This window comes from Glycine soja, chromosome 15 (assembly GCF_004193775.1).
Source record: "Glycine soja cultivar W05 chromosome 15, ASM419377v2, whole genome shotgun sequence".
In the NCBI taxonomy this organism is placed as follows: Eukaryota; Viridiplantae; Streptophyta; class Magnoliopsida; order Fabales; family Fabaceae; genus Glycine; species Glycine soja.
This window is the reverse complement of record NC_041016.1, coordinates 30,392,577-30,410,144: the sequence shown is the minus strand read 5'-3', so window position 1 is coordinate 30,410,144 and position 17,568 is coordinate 30,392,577. Positions and strand designations below refer to the sequence as shown.

General features: G+C 29.9%; 1 protein-coding gene across 1 annotated transcript; it reads right to left on the bottom strand.

Moving 5' to 3' along the window:
* Positions 1 to 1,321: 1,321 nt before the first annotated feature.
* LOC114386431 (factor of DNA methylation 5-like) lies at positions 1,322 to 4,928 on the bottom strand. The gene is made up of 7 exons (XM_028346435.1): positions 4,818 to 4,928; positions 3,536 to 4,129; positions 3,078 to 3,284; positions 2,898 to 2,978; positions 2,491 to 2,787; positions 1,882 to 2,100; positions 1,322 to 1,570 (listed from the first exon to the last, which is right to left on the bottom strand). The coding sequence occupies exons 3-7, from the start codon at positions 3,171 to 3,173 to the stop codon at positions 1,322 to 1,324; spliced, it is 942 nt and encodes a 313-aa protein (XP_028202236.1). The 5' UTR covers positions 3,174 to 3,284; positions 3,536 to 4,129; positions 4,818 to 4,928.
* Positions 4,929 to 17,568: the final 12,640 nt, after the last annotated feature.

Sequence of the window (17,568 nt, the reverse complement as noted above, 5' to 3'; positions counted from 1 at the left end):
TTACTTATATTTCATTTAAAACAATATCCCACCTATTTCTGAATTTAATTTTAATTGAGTTTGTAAGGCCTGTAAAATAATTGTTTTTTTAATTAGTATCCGTTGATAGATTCAACATAGGTTTGATTACAATTAAAATTTTTATTGAGTTTTTTAATTATTGAAAGTTCTATCAAATCTTATTTTTGTTTCTTCAAATTATGTTAATTATATCTTTTCCATCAATTTTGTTACATTGACTAATGGAATGACTCATCACTCTCTTTGGTTCCTTTCTCTAACTTATTCACTCAAAAGTCATGGTCACCACACCCACAACACCATCAATCTCCTCCACACAGCCCCAAATTGTAACAACGTAATTTTTCATAATGTATGATAAGTGTTTAATTAAAATACAAGAAAAGACAATTTAGCGGTGCGGGTTTTAGGGCTTCAATTTCGAGCACCCTTGCCACGTGTTGCTTCCTGATTGGCAGATTTAACGGCTCATTTAATTCCGCTTAATACTCATAATTGTGCGTATCTTATCCATTACTCTTTCTTCTCTCTCCTGAGTTTTATCTGTTGTTGTGTTTTCTCCCTCTGTGTTTTCTCCCTCAATCTTCTCTTTCTCATTTTTCTCATCTGAATCTTCTTCTCTTTCCTTTTATTCTTTTTGTTTCTTCCTTCATGCAGGCGATTCCGATTCCATTTCCAACACTATAAATTTTGCTATATAGTTTATTAATTTTATGTGTTTGATTTAATTTGATGACAAATTATGTAGGTTTTCTCAATGTATTTTAATTATTTCCCTTTATATTTATGAGTGACAACAAATTATAGTCAAAATTTCTTCTTTCCTATTGAGGCAGAAATGTTGTTAGTTTTCTTTGTTATGTGCGTATCAAATATCTATCTCTCGCATAGCCATAATTGTTCACTATATTGAGTACAGACCATCATATACTATTCTCAACCAATAAGGACAAAATCTAATGTGTTTATGTACCTATTGGTCAAAAAAACATCTTCTATGACTCAAATGATTAATACCTTACAAGAAAGAGGACCAATGGAATCATACAATAAAAAATTACAATACTTGCTGAATAAAAAAATCTAACAATCCGGGTTGCAAACTAGTATAATTAAAGACAAATTAATAACAATGAAAGTAGTTATTCTCTCTTTAACCTGTCATAGCAAAAATAGTATATAATCTAACCACAAGATTACTAGCACCTATAAAACTATATAGCATTACAAGTGCTGAGTATTGTGTCCCAAAAGTAGGTTACATAAAGGGAATAACTTAAATATGGATTTCCATTCATCGTCACCGCATCTTGATAACCCTATTGCTTATGTACTTCAAAGCTTCAGTTACGGTGGCTCTACGTCCATTTTCGGAGTCCCATATCTCAGGTATCACTTGTTTCTCACTTGAATTATGGGTGTTCTCAGCATCATCAGAATTATGATACTCATGCAATTCCTTTAGAGCTGTCACCACAGCAACGTATGCCTCCTCTCCCAAATCATTTTTTAAAGATAATAATTTAGGATCATTTTCATCAATTTCTTCCTGAAAAAATAAAATGAGAGAGACATCAAATTTTGCTCATTTAATTGTCCATGCTAGTGTACATTTGTGACACATAATTGAATCCCCTACCCTGCTGATAACATGCCATGTTTTACAGATTATGCCAGTTTGGTTGTAACAAACTCTAAATTGGAGATATACATAAAATTTTCTTACATGATCATGTGTTTATGGGATCTATAATAAAGGAACATTATTACATTTGAACGAGCCTTCTCTTCTACTAATTCACAGCTATGTTAAACCAAAACATGAAGAAAACATAGAAGCAACCAAGATGTATCATATACCTGTATTTCCTTCCCTTCGACATCAACAATCTTAAAAGGGTGCCATGTTGAATCCAGAATTTCTTTTTGCCACTTTGCGCACAGTTTGACAGACTCCGATGATGCTTTTTTGTTATTTTTATACCTATTCATGCACACTTTTTTAAATGACCTAGCACTGACCTCCCCAATTTTTTTTATTTGAATCTTAGTAACCCCTTTCAAGAACTGTGGTAATTCCTGAATTGTCAAGCAAATGCATTCAATTAGCTTTTGCACGGAAAACATTAATTGTGATAAAACAGTACCAACAGCCAATAGCTATAGTAAAAAATGTTCACAAAACATTAAGATAAGGTTTACTGCAGTGCCATTAATGAAATGTGTAAACTCTCCATTTTAACACTAAAAATTGGATAATCCTTTTTAACTTCTAACTTTACAAAATCTTTTTAACTTTGTAAAATATTATTCACTTAAATAACCTTTATGATACAAAGTAAAAGTAAAAAATGAAATACTTTTTGTGAAGTTGAAAAATTAAAGTAAAAGGTTTAATAAAATTATGAACTAAAGTGTCTCCTTAGTATAAGGATTAGAATAAGGATTTTCTCAGAACAGAACATTTACCTTAATAATTTGTTGCCTAGCATCTTCTAGCTCGATTTTAGCTTCTTGTACCTTCTTCTTCAAAGCTTGATTTTCATCATCTTTTACGGACATATCAAAAATCATGTCCTCCAATTTTTCTTCTATCTCTTCTATTTCTATCTTTCTTTTATTCTCATGATCAGCTTCCTCCAAGTTCACACACTTCAAAACCTTGAGTTGTTCCTCTAGTTCAGCAATTTCTAAATTCAACTTTTGTTCATTTCCCATCTCTTTTTCAAGCTTCAACAGTGCATCACTGACAGCTTTTTTCTCCATCTGCAAAATTATTTTGCAAGATCCAGTGATTAATAAGCCATGAAATTGGGCAACATGAAACCAAAAATAAACTCACTTATGAATGAAGAAACAAACAACACGTAACACACCTGATGCTTTTCAAGCAAACTGAGAACATCACTTCTGGCCTTCATCTGCTTCTCTGTTGCTAAAATTAGTGATTCCATTTGCTTGACATTATAAGTTAAATAGTTCGTATTAATATTGATATTATCATTAACAAATTTTATGTCATTCAAATTCAAGATAAGTTAATTAAAAAGATTTACGCTTTTCTTTTCTTCCTCAAATTTTCTCCTTTGTTGTATAGTTGACTTTTCTTGTTCAATCAGTTGTTGACACCAGCGATCGAGTTCATCATTCATTGTATCTATCTCTTGTTGCAATTTTTTTATTTTTTTCCATGGCTTTATAAGTAATTTCACGTCCACGCATTACGATCGACTTCAACACTGGAGCACAATTTACATGATCATCTGCCATGTAATAAGATGAAGTTCAAACATCAAACCAATAAATAAAACATATGCTTAATATATTCAAGAGTGGAGAAGCATCTTTAGGGATTCAAGAGAATTCTACATTGCGCATTTGGATCCACCTATACTTACAGCTAGTTCTAATCATGTTTGATCAAAATAGTTAGTTAGATTTGATCCATCGAATCTATTAACTTTTAAAATAATTAATTAAAATTAAAGTTTCTTTCATTAATAGGGTTACAAACCTTCAGCACGAGTCTGGTGAAGCAAGTCTCTCTTCTTCTCAATCTCTTTCATCATTTTATCCAATGACATGTAGTCCTCAATGTACTTCGATTCCATCTCACTAATCTTTTTGTTTACAGAGCCTATTTCCCCATACAAATGATCCAGAGTTTCAGTTTTTTCATTCAATGACTCTTGTGCAACCATAGAGGTTGTTTTCAGCTCAGCTTTCTGACGGAGAAAATTTCCAACAAGCCCTTCTGAGTTGTAATCTTCTGCCTGTGCACACCAACCAAATAAGCCTGACGAATAACCCATTTTCCTTGACTCATAATAATCCTTTTTTCCATGATGATCAACAAGAAAATCTGTATCTAACTTCATCATTTGCGAGAACCCAGTCCATTCTGTACCAAATTCCAGCACAACGTACCCTGTTGGATCTTCTGCACAATGCAAAACATAAGCCTCTTCGGGTTTGTATTGTTCAAACTTTCTCAGCCAATACATGCTATCACACTCCACTGGTTCATGCTTTGGCTTCCCAAATATGTTGGCAACAATGCCTGTCCAAGGCCAAACATACCTCTCATCTGAACTACTAGCCATTGATGCTGAGTGACAAACATTGGAAAAAAAAAATCAATTTCTGACAAAAATTCAGTACTTATTCTTTTATACTTTCTTTGGTTTCAAAAGCAATATAAAAGGAGAAAAAACTGATAGGATAAATGAGCATGTATTGTTTGAAAGAAAAATATATTAACAATACACTCTCTATAGAAATGTTTTCTCTTACTAACCAATATTTATGAACAAAGATAGACGTTAACTTCTAAGGGTCACATGTAAAAAAAAAATAAAAAAATTAAGGGTCTTACCTAAATTTTTCGTCTTAAGATAGGTCTATATACAAAGAAAATGAATGTAGGCAGTAACATCCTTCATTTCCATCATGTATACAATGCTATCTCCTATATTTTACTCAACTTACACAGAAACTCTTTCGATTTCCTTAAAACCATTTCTGTGACAATCACACCCGTATCGATTTCATCTTTAGATTTGAAAATTGAAACCGAGAATTACCCTTGATTACATAATTACACATATGCCCTCTCTGTGTTTTTATACATATTACAAATTTAACCCCATGAATTTGAAACATTACGTACAATAACCCTTTATTGTTTCAGATTTGGATTACTAAGTGATAGATCCACAAGACCCCAAATTGAATTGTAATATTGATAACTCAGTTGCAACAATAATGAAAATTAAAAACACAATTAAAGAACTCACCTTTGTACTTCAAATGCTCCTTAGCTCTTCTTCCTTCCCCTTACTCTGCGTGCTCTCAGATGACTAGTATCTTGTTGGTTCTCTTCCCTGATCCTTGTTGCCCAATTGCACCCTATCTTCACAGTCCAATGGTCAATATATGTGTGTTGAGCAATTCTCTAAAAATGCAATGACGTGTGTCTGTTTATACCAGCAAAAGACAAACTGCAATTTCTTTTTAGAATCATTAAATGTGCACATTTATTGTGTCTTTCATTTTATCTATTACATTTCCTATCATATTTAATACTTTCTCTCTTTTAATATTTTCTCTCCATAAATACATTTAAGACTTGTTTGGAGTAACAAAAAGAAAATAATAAAAAATAAATAAATTTTGAATTCGGGAAAAAGTCTAAAAAGAAAGAAAATTTTAGATTTTTTCTTTTTGAAGCCAACCTTTTACTCCTGTTCCTTTTCATTTTTTTTTCCAAGTAGACACTTTTTTGTTTGTTATTCACGGTTTTCCCCATCTTTTCTTTCCTTTCCATTCGATTATAGCATGAATATTATTATTTAAATTTTATTTTATCAAAGTTATGTTTACTTATTTGAACTCAGTTGTGACCCTACGATGCAGAGGCAAACAAAATTGTGCATGGGATTAATTTTGTATTTTTTATTTAAATCTTTTCGGTATCTTAGAAAAATGTAAAATTATTAGAAATGAGTAATTAAGGAACATTTAATAATATTATTAAATTTTATTCTATGATAAGTGTATTAAATAAATAATATTTTATGAAGTAAAATATTTTTTAGGAAACTAAAAAATAGAATAATGTAGAATATAATAATGAATCGAAATCAAATAGAAAGAAAAGAGATAAGATAAAAAAATAAGATAAAAAGAAGTCTTTTTTATTCAAGTTCCATTTTTTGCTCTTCTTGTTTATGTGATATAACATAAGCAAAGTAATTCTATTTTTCAATTGGGGAGAGATGGTTGAGTGGACTAAAGTGTCGAATTGCTAATCCGTTGTACAAATTTTTGTACCAAGGGTTCAAATCCCTCTCTTTCCATTGATAATTTGATATTTTTTTGTTGAACTTCTTTGTTTTCCTTGTTTGTTTGATTTTTTTTTACTTACTAGTTAAAGATGTTAATTTAGCTAATTCGTTTTCTTAATCTTAAAAGTATATATATATATATATGAATCTATATAATATAAAAATCCCCTTAGACTGTACTCCGGGAAGGTAAAGAATATAAATTTGTTTATTTTGATAGCTTTATCATACGATAAATTTACATCAATAGTACATTAATGACATTCAATACAATATTAATAACAGTCATACACAAAAACAAACTATGATTGCGTGTTTACTCAAACTAGACAAATATTCACGCATTGTGTAGATTTGTAAATCATTAAAGAAATATTTAAATAAATTATTTATTTGATAAATCAAATTTAAAAGTATAACTATCAATGATATTTTATTTTATTTTTTGTTAAAGGAGATAAAAAATTACATATAAATCAAGATATTTTTTCTTTATCATTATATTTATAAGGAAATATTTCAAAATTGGAGGCTGACCACTCAACTAAAGTTGAAAAACATGAAGATAAAAGTAAGGGTTGTGTATAAATTTTTATAAGAACAATATAAGAATAAAGTGAAATTGACATAATAAAATAATTAAAAAAATATATATTTAATGAAAGAAAAATAGTCAATCATAATGATAAAGCACAAAAAAGTGATGCGAATAAAACACCAAAAATTTTTCATTTAAATAGAATTTTTGTATTTATTTCCTTTTGCTGGTGACCTGATGTTTAATATTGTTTTCTTTTTTGTGCTTCTTTTTAAACTTTGATGTCAAAACAATTTGTTTATTCGTCTTTCTCCTTAATGAACTTTTTGAGATTCAATAAAATTCATTTGATGATGAAGATGCATATTTTGACTTCTCAGATGCTTGTAGCTTTGAACTTCGTCCCGTGACAACTTATTTATTAGCCTTTTTTCTTAATGGACTTTTGTGAGATTTGATAAACTTTTTCATTAAATGATGAAGATGCACCTTTTAACTAGTTGGATGCTTATAGCTTTGGGGTGAAGTGGACTCCTTTTTTTAATAAAAATATTAATTAGTGGACAAAAATGTAAATAAATTATTAATATGGTTACCTGTTTAATTTCTTTGAGGAGAGGATCATGCTAAATGATATTTTGTTGGATAAAAGTCATTATGATGGTATAGGTTTGAAACCCTTCCTTCAAGTTGTGAGCTTGATTTCAAAATTAAAAGTGTGTTTGCAAAGGGTATACAACATTGGGGGTATGTCAGCCATATTTTACATCTTGGGTGTGAAGGAGTTCAGATGCTATTGTGTTTTGAATTTGTTATGCATCTCGATCAAATATTGTGAATATTGTTATACCAGTATCATCAGAGACTTTCAATTGTATCTTGAACCTAAAAAGATTTTAAGAATTGTAATATTTATTTAATTATGTTATAAAAAATAATTCATTATATACAAATATTAAACCTTGTTATTATATAATTGGATGACTGTTTACATTCTCTACAAGTGTATTGATTTTTCTCTTTTGTAACTTTCTTTTGGCATCTCTCACATGCAACATAATTTCAAACGTATCGTCGATTTCATTGATTGTTGCATGAATTGTGATTCTGATACCCATTTCATGGACATTATGCATGACAAAGATCTTTTTTTTTTTTACATTTTCCTATCAAGATCAATGTTGACAGAACTTGAAAAAGATAGTTTTTTTATTTGATGTTGCTCTATTTTTTTTTAAAAAAATAATTGTTAGTAAATTATTAAAATTATTATAGTAAATAAAATATAAAATAAATATTATAAGCAGAAAAAGTATGATATAGACTTAATTGAATTACAATTATTTATTTATTAAATAAGTGAAATTGAAAACCATACTTAAGATAGTAAAAAAAAACATCTCAAATAAATAAATAAATATAAAATTAAATAAACATGCTAATATAAAAATATAGAGATAGGAAATTATGGATCAATTTTTATTTTAAAGATTATATATATATATAACTTAATATAAAAATTATATTTAGAAAAATAATTTCAATTTCCATAGTGAAATAACATATGACAAATGTTTAATGTAAACATTAAATACAATTTAACCATCTATTTATCTAATTATCCATATTTTTTTGCTGAATTATACATATATATAGAAAAGAAACATATTTTTTTGGAGGTTATGTTTGTCTGCAAAGTAGCATTAATAACTTCATTTATGAAAATAACCAATTAAAAAGGGAGTTGGAAAATATAATATTTTATATTACATTTTATTGTGTAAAGAAATATATATTAATGAATTATACAAAATTGTTATTTAAACAAAATTTATAATTAATGATATAGAAAGGATAATATATTTACTCTTTTGGTATACAATTTTGTAATGTTGTGAGTAACATTGAAGAAGAGAGAAGGAAAAGAGAAGTGATAGACCCAAAAGAAGAATTCTCTCCTTCATCCAAAATCATCAATTGTGCTGACATAGCAGCTTAATAGTAAGGAGTTCAACTTTTATATATTTTAAATAGGTAGTCACAATTAAACTTACATCATTCTCAAAGGAACTTTGAAATACGAAAGATAACTTGCAATGCATCAAACCACAATATTAAAAACTCGAATAATTAAAACTTTCCCATATAATCAAACATTCTCAAAAAAACATTTACAAGACATCATCGCATACATCATAAACAATATAAATCTTGTATACAAACAAAACCACACACATTTCGCAAAAGAGATAAATATAAGGCAAGCCTCTGTGACCACCAAAATATATAAAAAAGTATGTGTAATGATAATTGTGCATAAGATAACCTATGGCTAGAGAAAGTGTAACATGATTGTAGCCCACAATAAAACAAAATTGAGTATTACCGATAAAGTAATAGGACAAAATTAATACAAAAAGAATCGAGCCTAGATCAACGTAAAATAAATACATAAAGAGGGGAAAACCTAGTCAAAGAGTAGTCCTAACTACGACCAACTTGTATGAACCTCCATTATACCCCACACTCTATACCATACCAAAACTCGAACAACCAAATTACACTACTACTAGAAATAGATTTTTTACATCGGTTATTTAGAACTTTTAACATCGGTTATTAATCGATACTGAAACTACCGATGTCAAAGTATTAACATTAACATCGGTTCTTTAAAAACCGATGTTGTTTTACGCAAAAACAACATCGATTTTTAAAAAATCAATGTTATTTTGTTCTCACCAACATCGGTTTTAAAAAAAACCGATGTTGTCAGTAAACAATAATATTGGTTTTTATAGTAATAGATGTTGTGTACTGAAAACATCGATTTTTCTAAAAACAGATGTCGTTTTTTGGATTTTTTTGATATCATATTTGTTTTTTTAATATATAACCTATAACTATTCACATGTCAGCTTATCATTGAAATTTGTATAAAACTCATAAAATAAGCTAAATTTATAAAATTTACCACCAAGACTTATAAAAAAAATTACACAAATTAATATATCACTAAGAGTTCTAAACAAAATATGTCGTGCACCAAGAGTAGTTATAAACAAAAATTTTCCACAAATGTGTTTAGGATGTTCCAATTCCCTCAAAATATATACCACTAACACTTATAAACAAAAAATTACAGATCGATAATACTATAGTATAATGTACTTTAATTACAAATAAATCCAAAATAAAATAAAGTTAGAAGTTGTATCTGGGAACTCAAATATAAACTATCCTATACTTTGTAATCCCTTCTAAGTTCAGATTGGTGAATCCTGCAGCTTTCATAAAGGAGTACATGGTACTCGACACATCCTGAAATTAACATTAAATTTATATTAGATATGTATATCATTTTAAAATTTGACATACAAAGGAGTGTTTAATTACTCACCAAATTGCCGCAAGTGACTTTGTACTCACTCAGCAGGACTTTGAAAGTGACTGAGTTAGGAACTTGGTGGTACAAGGAATGTCATTGAGGGTAAAGTTTTGGTTCAGAGTTGCTTTTGAAGATGGCAAGGAAGAAGACACTTTGCCCAAAGTGGGTCAAGGTCACTTGATGATTTTCAGTGAGCCCATAAAAATATCTAAGTTCTGTCCATCCAACTAGTAGAGTTGAGCTCACCAGATCTTGGTTGTATGTAATAGAGTGCATGTTGCCATTATTGTCTAGTAGATGCCAAGTATGCTCTAGTTCAGCCTTTCATCTTATAGCAAATGACCTACTGACTTCACCATAAGGATACATTTAACAAACAAAGTAATATAAGCAAATGTCTTATATCATGTCATGTTTATTTGAGAATAGTCTTGAAATTTCTAACTTGATACATTACATGAACAACATTGAACATTTCCTCTATTTTTTTTTGTTAATCTTCATCATTGTGTTAGCCATTTCCTTCCAGTTGATCTTCATCCATCGTTTCTAAACACAATTACAATATAAACATGACACTAACTGATCCATGCACAAACTGACTATGCAACATGCTTATCTAAGAGCTTATTCCATGCAACTAATATAATATGATAGATTTGACATAACAATATGATACCAATAAATCTGCAAAACAAAAATATGATACCAATACATGATAGATTTGACATAACAGTATGAGTTTGTTAGTACGCACACAACAATAAAGAGAATTCTCTCAAACAAAAAGTAATTGATACAAAAATTCATATCGATGTAACTTCCAAACTAATAAAGGTTTCTCTAATGCAACTTTTCTGTACCTTTCTTAACTAACTACTGTTGCAGAAGCTAAAAATAAACAATACTTTCCCATCTATTCTTTCTAATCCTTAATATCCTACAAAACCCATCAATTTGATTGGATATTTAGAAGTAAAAAACTTCAAAGCCCATGGATTCTTAGTTCTCTCTTTAGTGGTTATGGTAGTACATCAATACATCTATACTAACAATCATTAATCAATCTCTTTAATTCCCATATGACGTTGAAAGATTACCATAAAAGTTTAAGGCAAACTACCGTTACATAAGAAAATATAAGTTGTACATTATATATATATATATATACCAGAGATCAGTGGAACAGATCAAACGGACAGTAAAGAAGTAGGAAACAAATTAAAATAGTTTGAATGTATTATGATGCAGGTAAAATAAACAATAAGAAGAATAAAACTTAAAGCTCAAAAATGATAACTAAAAATAAAAGAAAATTGAAACGGCGATAATCCGCACAGAATCAGTTATGGAGGAAGAAGAGAAGAAACTGAAACGGCGATAATCAGTAAGGAGGGAGAAGGGAGATAAAATAAGCAACTTGCAAATTTATTTGATAACAACGAAAGAAAAGCTTACAAAGAGTGTTTCCAAGAGTTTCTCTCTCAACAATCTATCCGACTATCTCTCTCTCAAAAAGGGTACCTCACAATAGAGTTGAGGCCTCCTTTTATAGAAACTTAGTTTGACTGTAGCTACAGTAACAGTTACAAATACCGAAACTATTTCTACAGTAACGGTGATAACTAAATTAATGTTCATTCAAACAAATACCAAAACAATTGGCTTTGGAGTAATTGCAAAACTTCTTTTAATTTTTTCATGAGATGTTCCTTGGAGTTAGATGTTGCTAGGAAGGCAGCTAATTGGGACTTTTGATTGAGAAACAAAGAAGTCTCTGGATCAGGTGCTTTCAGGAACTCTAGATGAGCTTTAAACCTGATTTTCACCTTATCTGGTTGTGCTTTTGATGTGTCAAATTGATTCCACCACTTGACAAATTCATCATGCTGAAGGGATGGAAATTGCTTGTTGTTTTCTGTTTTGCTATACCTGTATTGCCAAGAAAATATCCAGGACAAAGTAAAACTGGAAAAATATTTTAAATCTGCTAGAATTTGTGATTCCTGAGAGTTAAAATGCTTGTTGAACTGTGCAAATCCTTGTTGAACCTGCTCAGGGAAAATTTTCGGGATTGGTCCAAAAAAGTACCTCCACTGAAGGAACCAATTTGAAAAATTATAAACTGTGTTAGTCTTGAAGTAAATAAGCCATGAGTGCTTATATTTGTTACACTTTGGTCTAGGCATCCATATAGTCCCAATAGGTGTATCCTCTTGGATCAAAAGGTATAGAAATTTTTTTGATTTCATTCAAATTGGATCCAAATTGTCTGGGTTGCAGAACTTTTAAAATTTGGATTGTAGAGTGAGTGTTTAAAAGGGGTTCTTTTGGATCTTTGAAATGTTTAATTGAAACTGAGTCTGAATCTATTAAAATGAATTCATAAAAGGTCCTTGTTTTGTTGATTGTTGTTGGTTTGAAATGGAATTCGGGTGGAAACACCTTGGCTATAGCTTTAAAGGGATTTTTTTTCCCAATATTCCGACTCCATTTGCAAAACACTTGAAAAATTATTTTTGTTAATATAACTGTTAGTGGGTTTTGGGGCTGGTGTTGCCATTGGGGTTATTATTTGTTTTTCTTTTGGAGAATTGCAAATAATTTTTGTGCCTTTGGTTTTTTGGATTAAGGTTTTTAGATCAATTTCAGACTCATCATCTAATTCAGAGGCTATGTCAGCCCATGTTTTCTTTGAGATTTTTGTCAGGCCAATTTCTTGAAGGGCCAGAAGTGTCTCAATTGGAAAGGCATAGTCAGCCTTGGCTTGTTTTGATGTTTGGTTCTTTGAAGGTTCCTGAGTGGATGACTTAGGTTTGATTTCAACGAGTAAGGTAAGATAGTCAGGTAAAGAGTTTGAAGTGCCCTTGAGATACTTTATCTCAAAATCAAAAACACTTTAAATTGCTTGTCATTGAGCAAATATTTTTTAAATGATTTTCACTAATATTCTTAACAAGTATTACTTTAGGTTTTCAATTAATGTAATATGAATAATATTGTTAATTTTATAAAATTATTATTCTCTCTCATCTATTTATTAATTAACTTTTCTTGATCTTAATAATGAAAATTTAAGATGATACTTAGTATGGGACGGAAGGAGTATTAATTAAATTTTATTTTAAATAATAAGTGACATTTAAAATTGTTTTTTAATTTTTGATAAATTTTAATTTAAAATAAAAAATTCTTTAAAAAGTAGATTAAGATGTGTATTACTATCATTTTTTAAATTTGGCTGAAAGAACAATTTTCAAACGTCACCATAAAAATGAGCTACTTTTGTTGGTTACAATAAACTAGAAAATATATGCTCCATGTGTATGGTTGATCTTTGTACTAACCAATATTTATGAACAATGATAGACGTTAGCTTCTAAGGGTCACATGTAAAAAAAAAAATCAAGGGTTTTACCTAAACTTTTCGTCTTAAGATAGGTCTGCATACAAAGAAAATGATACAGACAATAACATCCTTCATTTCCATCATGTATACAATGATATCTCCTACATTTTACTCAAATTACATAAAAACTCTTTTGATTTGCTTAAAACCATTTCTGTGACACCCTCACCCATATCGATGTCATATTTAGTTTTGAAAGCTGAAACCGAGAATTACACTTGATTACATATTTATGAACAATGATAGACGTTAACTTCTAAGGGTCACATGTAAAAAAAAAATCAAGGGTTTTACCTAAACTTTTCGTCTTAAGATAGGTCTACATACAAAGAAAATGATACAGACAATAACATCCTTCATTTCCATCATGTATACAATGATATCTCCTACATTTTACTCAAATTACATAAAAACTCTTTTGATTTGCTTAAAACCATTTCTGTGACACCCTCACCCATATCGATGTCATATTTAGTTTTGAAAGCTGAAACCGAGAATTACACTTGATTACATAATTATACATATGCCCTCTCTGTGTTTTTATACATATTACAAATTTAACACCGTGATTTTCAAAAATTAGGTACAATAACCCTTTATTGTTTCAGATTTGGATTACTAAGTGATAGATCCACAAGTCCCCAAATTGAATTGTAATATTGATAACTTAGTTGCAACACTAATGAAAATTAAAAACACAATTAAAAAACTCACCTTTGTACTTCAAATGCTCCTTAGCTCTTCTTCCTTCCCTTACTCTGCGTGCTCTCATATGACTAGTATCTTGTTGGTTCTCTTCCCTGATCCTTATTGCCCAATTGCACCCTATCTTCAAAATTAAGGGTCTTACCTAAATTTTTCGTCTTAAGATAGGTCTATATACAAAGAAAATGAATGTAGGCAGTAACATCCTTCATTTCCATCATGTATACAATGCTATCTCCTATATTTTACTCAACTTACACAGAAACTCTTTCGATTTGCTTAAAACCATTTCTGTGACAACCACACCCGTATCGATTTCATCTTTAGATTTGAAAATTGAAACCGAGAATTACCCTTGATTACATAATTACACATATGCCCTCTCTGTGTTTTTATACATATTACAAATTTAACCCCATGAATTTGAAACATTACGTACAATAACCCTTTATTGTTTCAGATTTGGATTACTAAGTGATAGATCCACAAGACCCCAAATTGAATTGTAATATTGATAACTCAGTTGCAACAATAATGAAAATTAAAAACACAATTAAAGAACTCACCTTTGTACTTCAAATGCTCCTTAGCTCTTCTTCCTTCCCCTTACTCTGCGTGCTCTCAGATGACTAGTATCTTGTTGGTTCTCTTCCCTGATCCTTGTTGCCCAATTGCACCCTATCTTCGCAGTCCAATGGTCAATATATGTGTGTTGAGCAATTCTGTAAAAATGCAATGACGTGTGTCTGTTTATACCAGCAAAAGACAAACTGCAATTTCTTTTTAGAATCATTAAAAGTGCGCATTTATTGTGTCTTTCATTTTATCTATTACATTTCTATCATATTTATTACTTTCCCTCTTTTAATATTTTCTCTCCATAAATACATTTAAGACTTGTTTGGAGTAACAAAAAGAAAATAATAAAAAAAATTAAATTTTGAATTCGGGAAAAAGTCTAAAAGGAAAGAAAATTTTAGATTTTTTCTTTTTGAAGTCAACCTTTTACTCTTGTTCCTTCTCATTTTTTTCCAAGCAGGCAATTTTTTGTTTGTTATTCATGGTTTTCCCCATCGTTTCTTTCCTTTCCATTCTATTATAGCATGAATATTATTATTTAACTTTTATTTTATTATAGTTATGTTTACTAATTTGAACTCAGTTTTGACCCTAGGATGCACAGACAAACAAAATTGTGCATGGGATTAATTTTGTATTTTTTATTTAAATATTTTCGGTATCTTAGAAAAATGTAAAATTATTAGAAATAAATAATTAAGGAACATTTAATAATATTATTAAATTTTATTCTATGATAAGTGTATTAAATAAATAATATTTTATGAAGTAAAATATTTTTTAGGAAACTAAAAAACAGAAGAATATAGAATATAATAATGAATCGAAATCAAATAGAAAAAAAAAAGAGATAAGATAAAAAAAAAGATAAAAAGAAGTCTTTTTTTTCAAGCTCCATTTTTTGCTCTTCTTGTTTATGTGATATAATATAAACAAAGTAATTATATTTTTCAATAGGGGTGTTGAGTAGACTAAAGCGTCGGATTGCTAATCCGTTGTACAAATTTTTGTACTGAGGGTTCAAATCCCTCTCTTTCCATTGATAATTTGATATTTTTTGTTGAACTTCTTTGTTTTCCTTGTTTGTTTGATTTTTTTATTTACTAGTTAAAGATTTTAATTTAGCTAATTCGCTTTCTTAATCTTAAAAGTATATATATATATATGTATATATATATACATATATATAACATAATATAAAAATCCCCTTAGACTTTACTCCAGGAATGTATAGAATATAAATTTTTTATTTTGATAGCTTTAGCATGTGATAAATTTACATTAATAGTACGTTAATGACATTCAATACTATATTAATAACTGTCATACACAAAAGCAAACGGTGATTGTGTGTTTACAGTAGTAAAAAAAGATGTTTTAACATCGGTAAATTTAAGTCGATTTTTGAAAAACGATGTAGAAAATAAGTAATGACATTTTTGAAATTGAATATAACTTTTTTAAGACGGTCATATAAAACCCGTATTTGATAAAAGTGTTTACGTCGGTGTTTGCAAAACCGTATTTGCTTTTATAATTACTAAGACAGTCTTTACTATTGACTGTCTTTAATTTTAAGTTAAATAATAAATTAAATTTTTATTGCTAGTGGTTGCTCAAATTCCACTTCTCCTTCCATTGTGCTTCTCTGCCTGCTGGAATTCCACTTCTCTGTCCATTGTGCTTCCTGTGCCCTCGACTTCTTCCCAAAAACTCCAAGAATGATGAGAAGGATTTTCCCAGATCGAGAGATAAACCAATAGTCCCAAACTCATTTAGGGAAAAACCAGATGGAGAGTACTCCACAGCAAAAATGTTCATAACTCTCAAATCACGGCGCCGAAGAAGGTATTTTCCTCTTTCTTGTATTCATCTTCTTTTTTTGTTGAACCACATCTACCGTAATCAACAGTCGGTGCCTCCATTCATCTTTGACCTTCCAACCATCGCAACACCACCAAATTCACACGACCACCACCATCCAAACACCACCGCTTCCGCATGCTACCACCGTTGACACCACAATCACCCAAACACTATCGCAACCGTGTACCGCCACTGAAATAATGCCAGATCTGTACCCTAAACCCCCTTCATGCAGCAGATCTATTCCCTAAACCAGGAGTGCGCTCAGTGCCTGCTTCACTTTGCGAATCCGAGCCCGCTACATTTCCTATTCTGTTAGTGGTCTTTTAATTTAGCTAATTCGCTTTTATTGTTGTCTGTTTGTGGTCTTTTTGTTGGATTTGTGGTGCCTATGTTTTAGAGTAGGATGGTAATCTCCACACCAAGTTTGGCATTTGTGTTTCTTGGTTCTATATATGGAATATGTAGGTTGATGGGAGAGAAATTTTGAGTTGATATATTAATTTTGGTTTCATTCCCTCCCTTGTTTTCTCTGCTTTAGGAAGATATTATTTTGTATTCTTTATTTTTCACATGCCTTCTTTAAGACAAACATCTTGGTAGCGGGCACATTTGGAATTTGATACATATAGTTGAATTGAATCTGGACTGGTTACATGAATCTGCAATTGAATGTGGACTGGTTACATGTAAATATGAATAAATTTAGTTTTAATCTCTTGAATATTTTTATTAGTATCAATCTTAGTATTTTTTTTAAAAACATTCTATCAGTATAAACATATTGCACTTCATATTACCCTATCATGTGCAGTTGCTTTAATCTCATGAATTGTATTTCTAGCTACATTTCACTGAGAAAGCATGTCTTTTTTATTCTTGTTTTTCTTTAATCTATAGGATGTGGCAATTGCTTATGGATTCAATGCTATTAGGTATCAAGCAACAGTAGATAATAAAGGCTCGAAGAGGTTGGTTCCTTCCTTGACTCTACTCAAGTGACCAATTATATTTAAGCTTGGTTTTTTAAACTATGGGGCCCACCTAATGCAGCCATCGTGAGAATTAATATATCAGAATATATATTTGACATGCTTGATTTCAAGTCTTACATTTCAAACGAAAGATATATTTGGTTGCCAACTAAATAACTTGGTAATTGTGATCTTAGATTCGGATAGTGTGTGTATTATATTTATATAGAGCCACAGGCAAG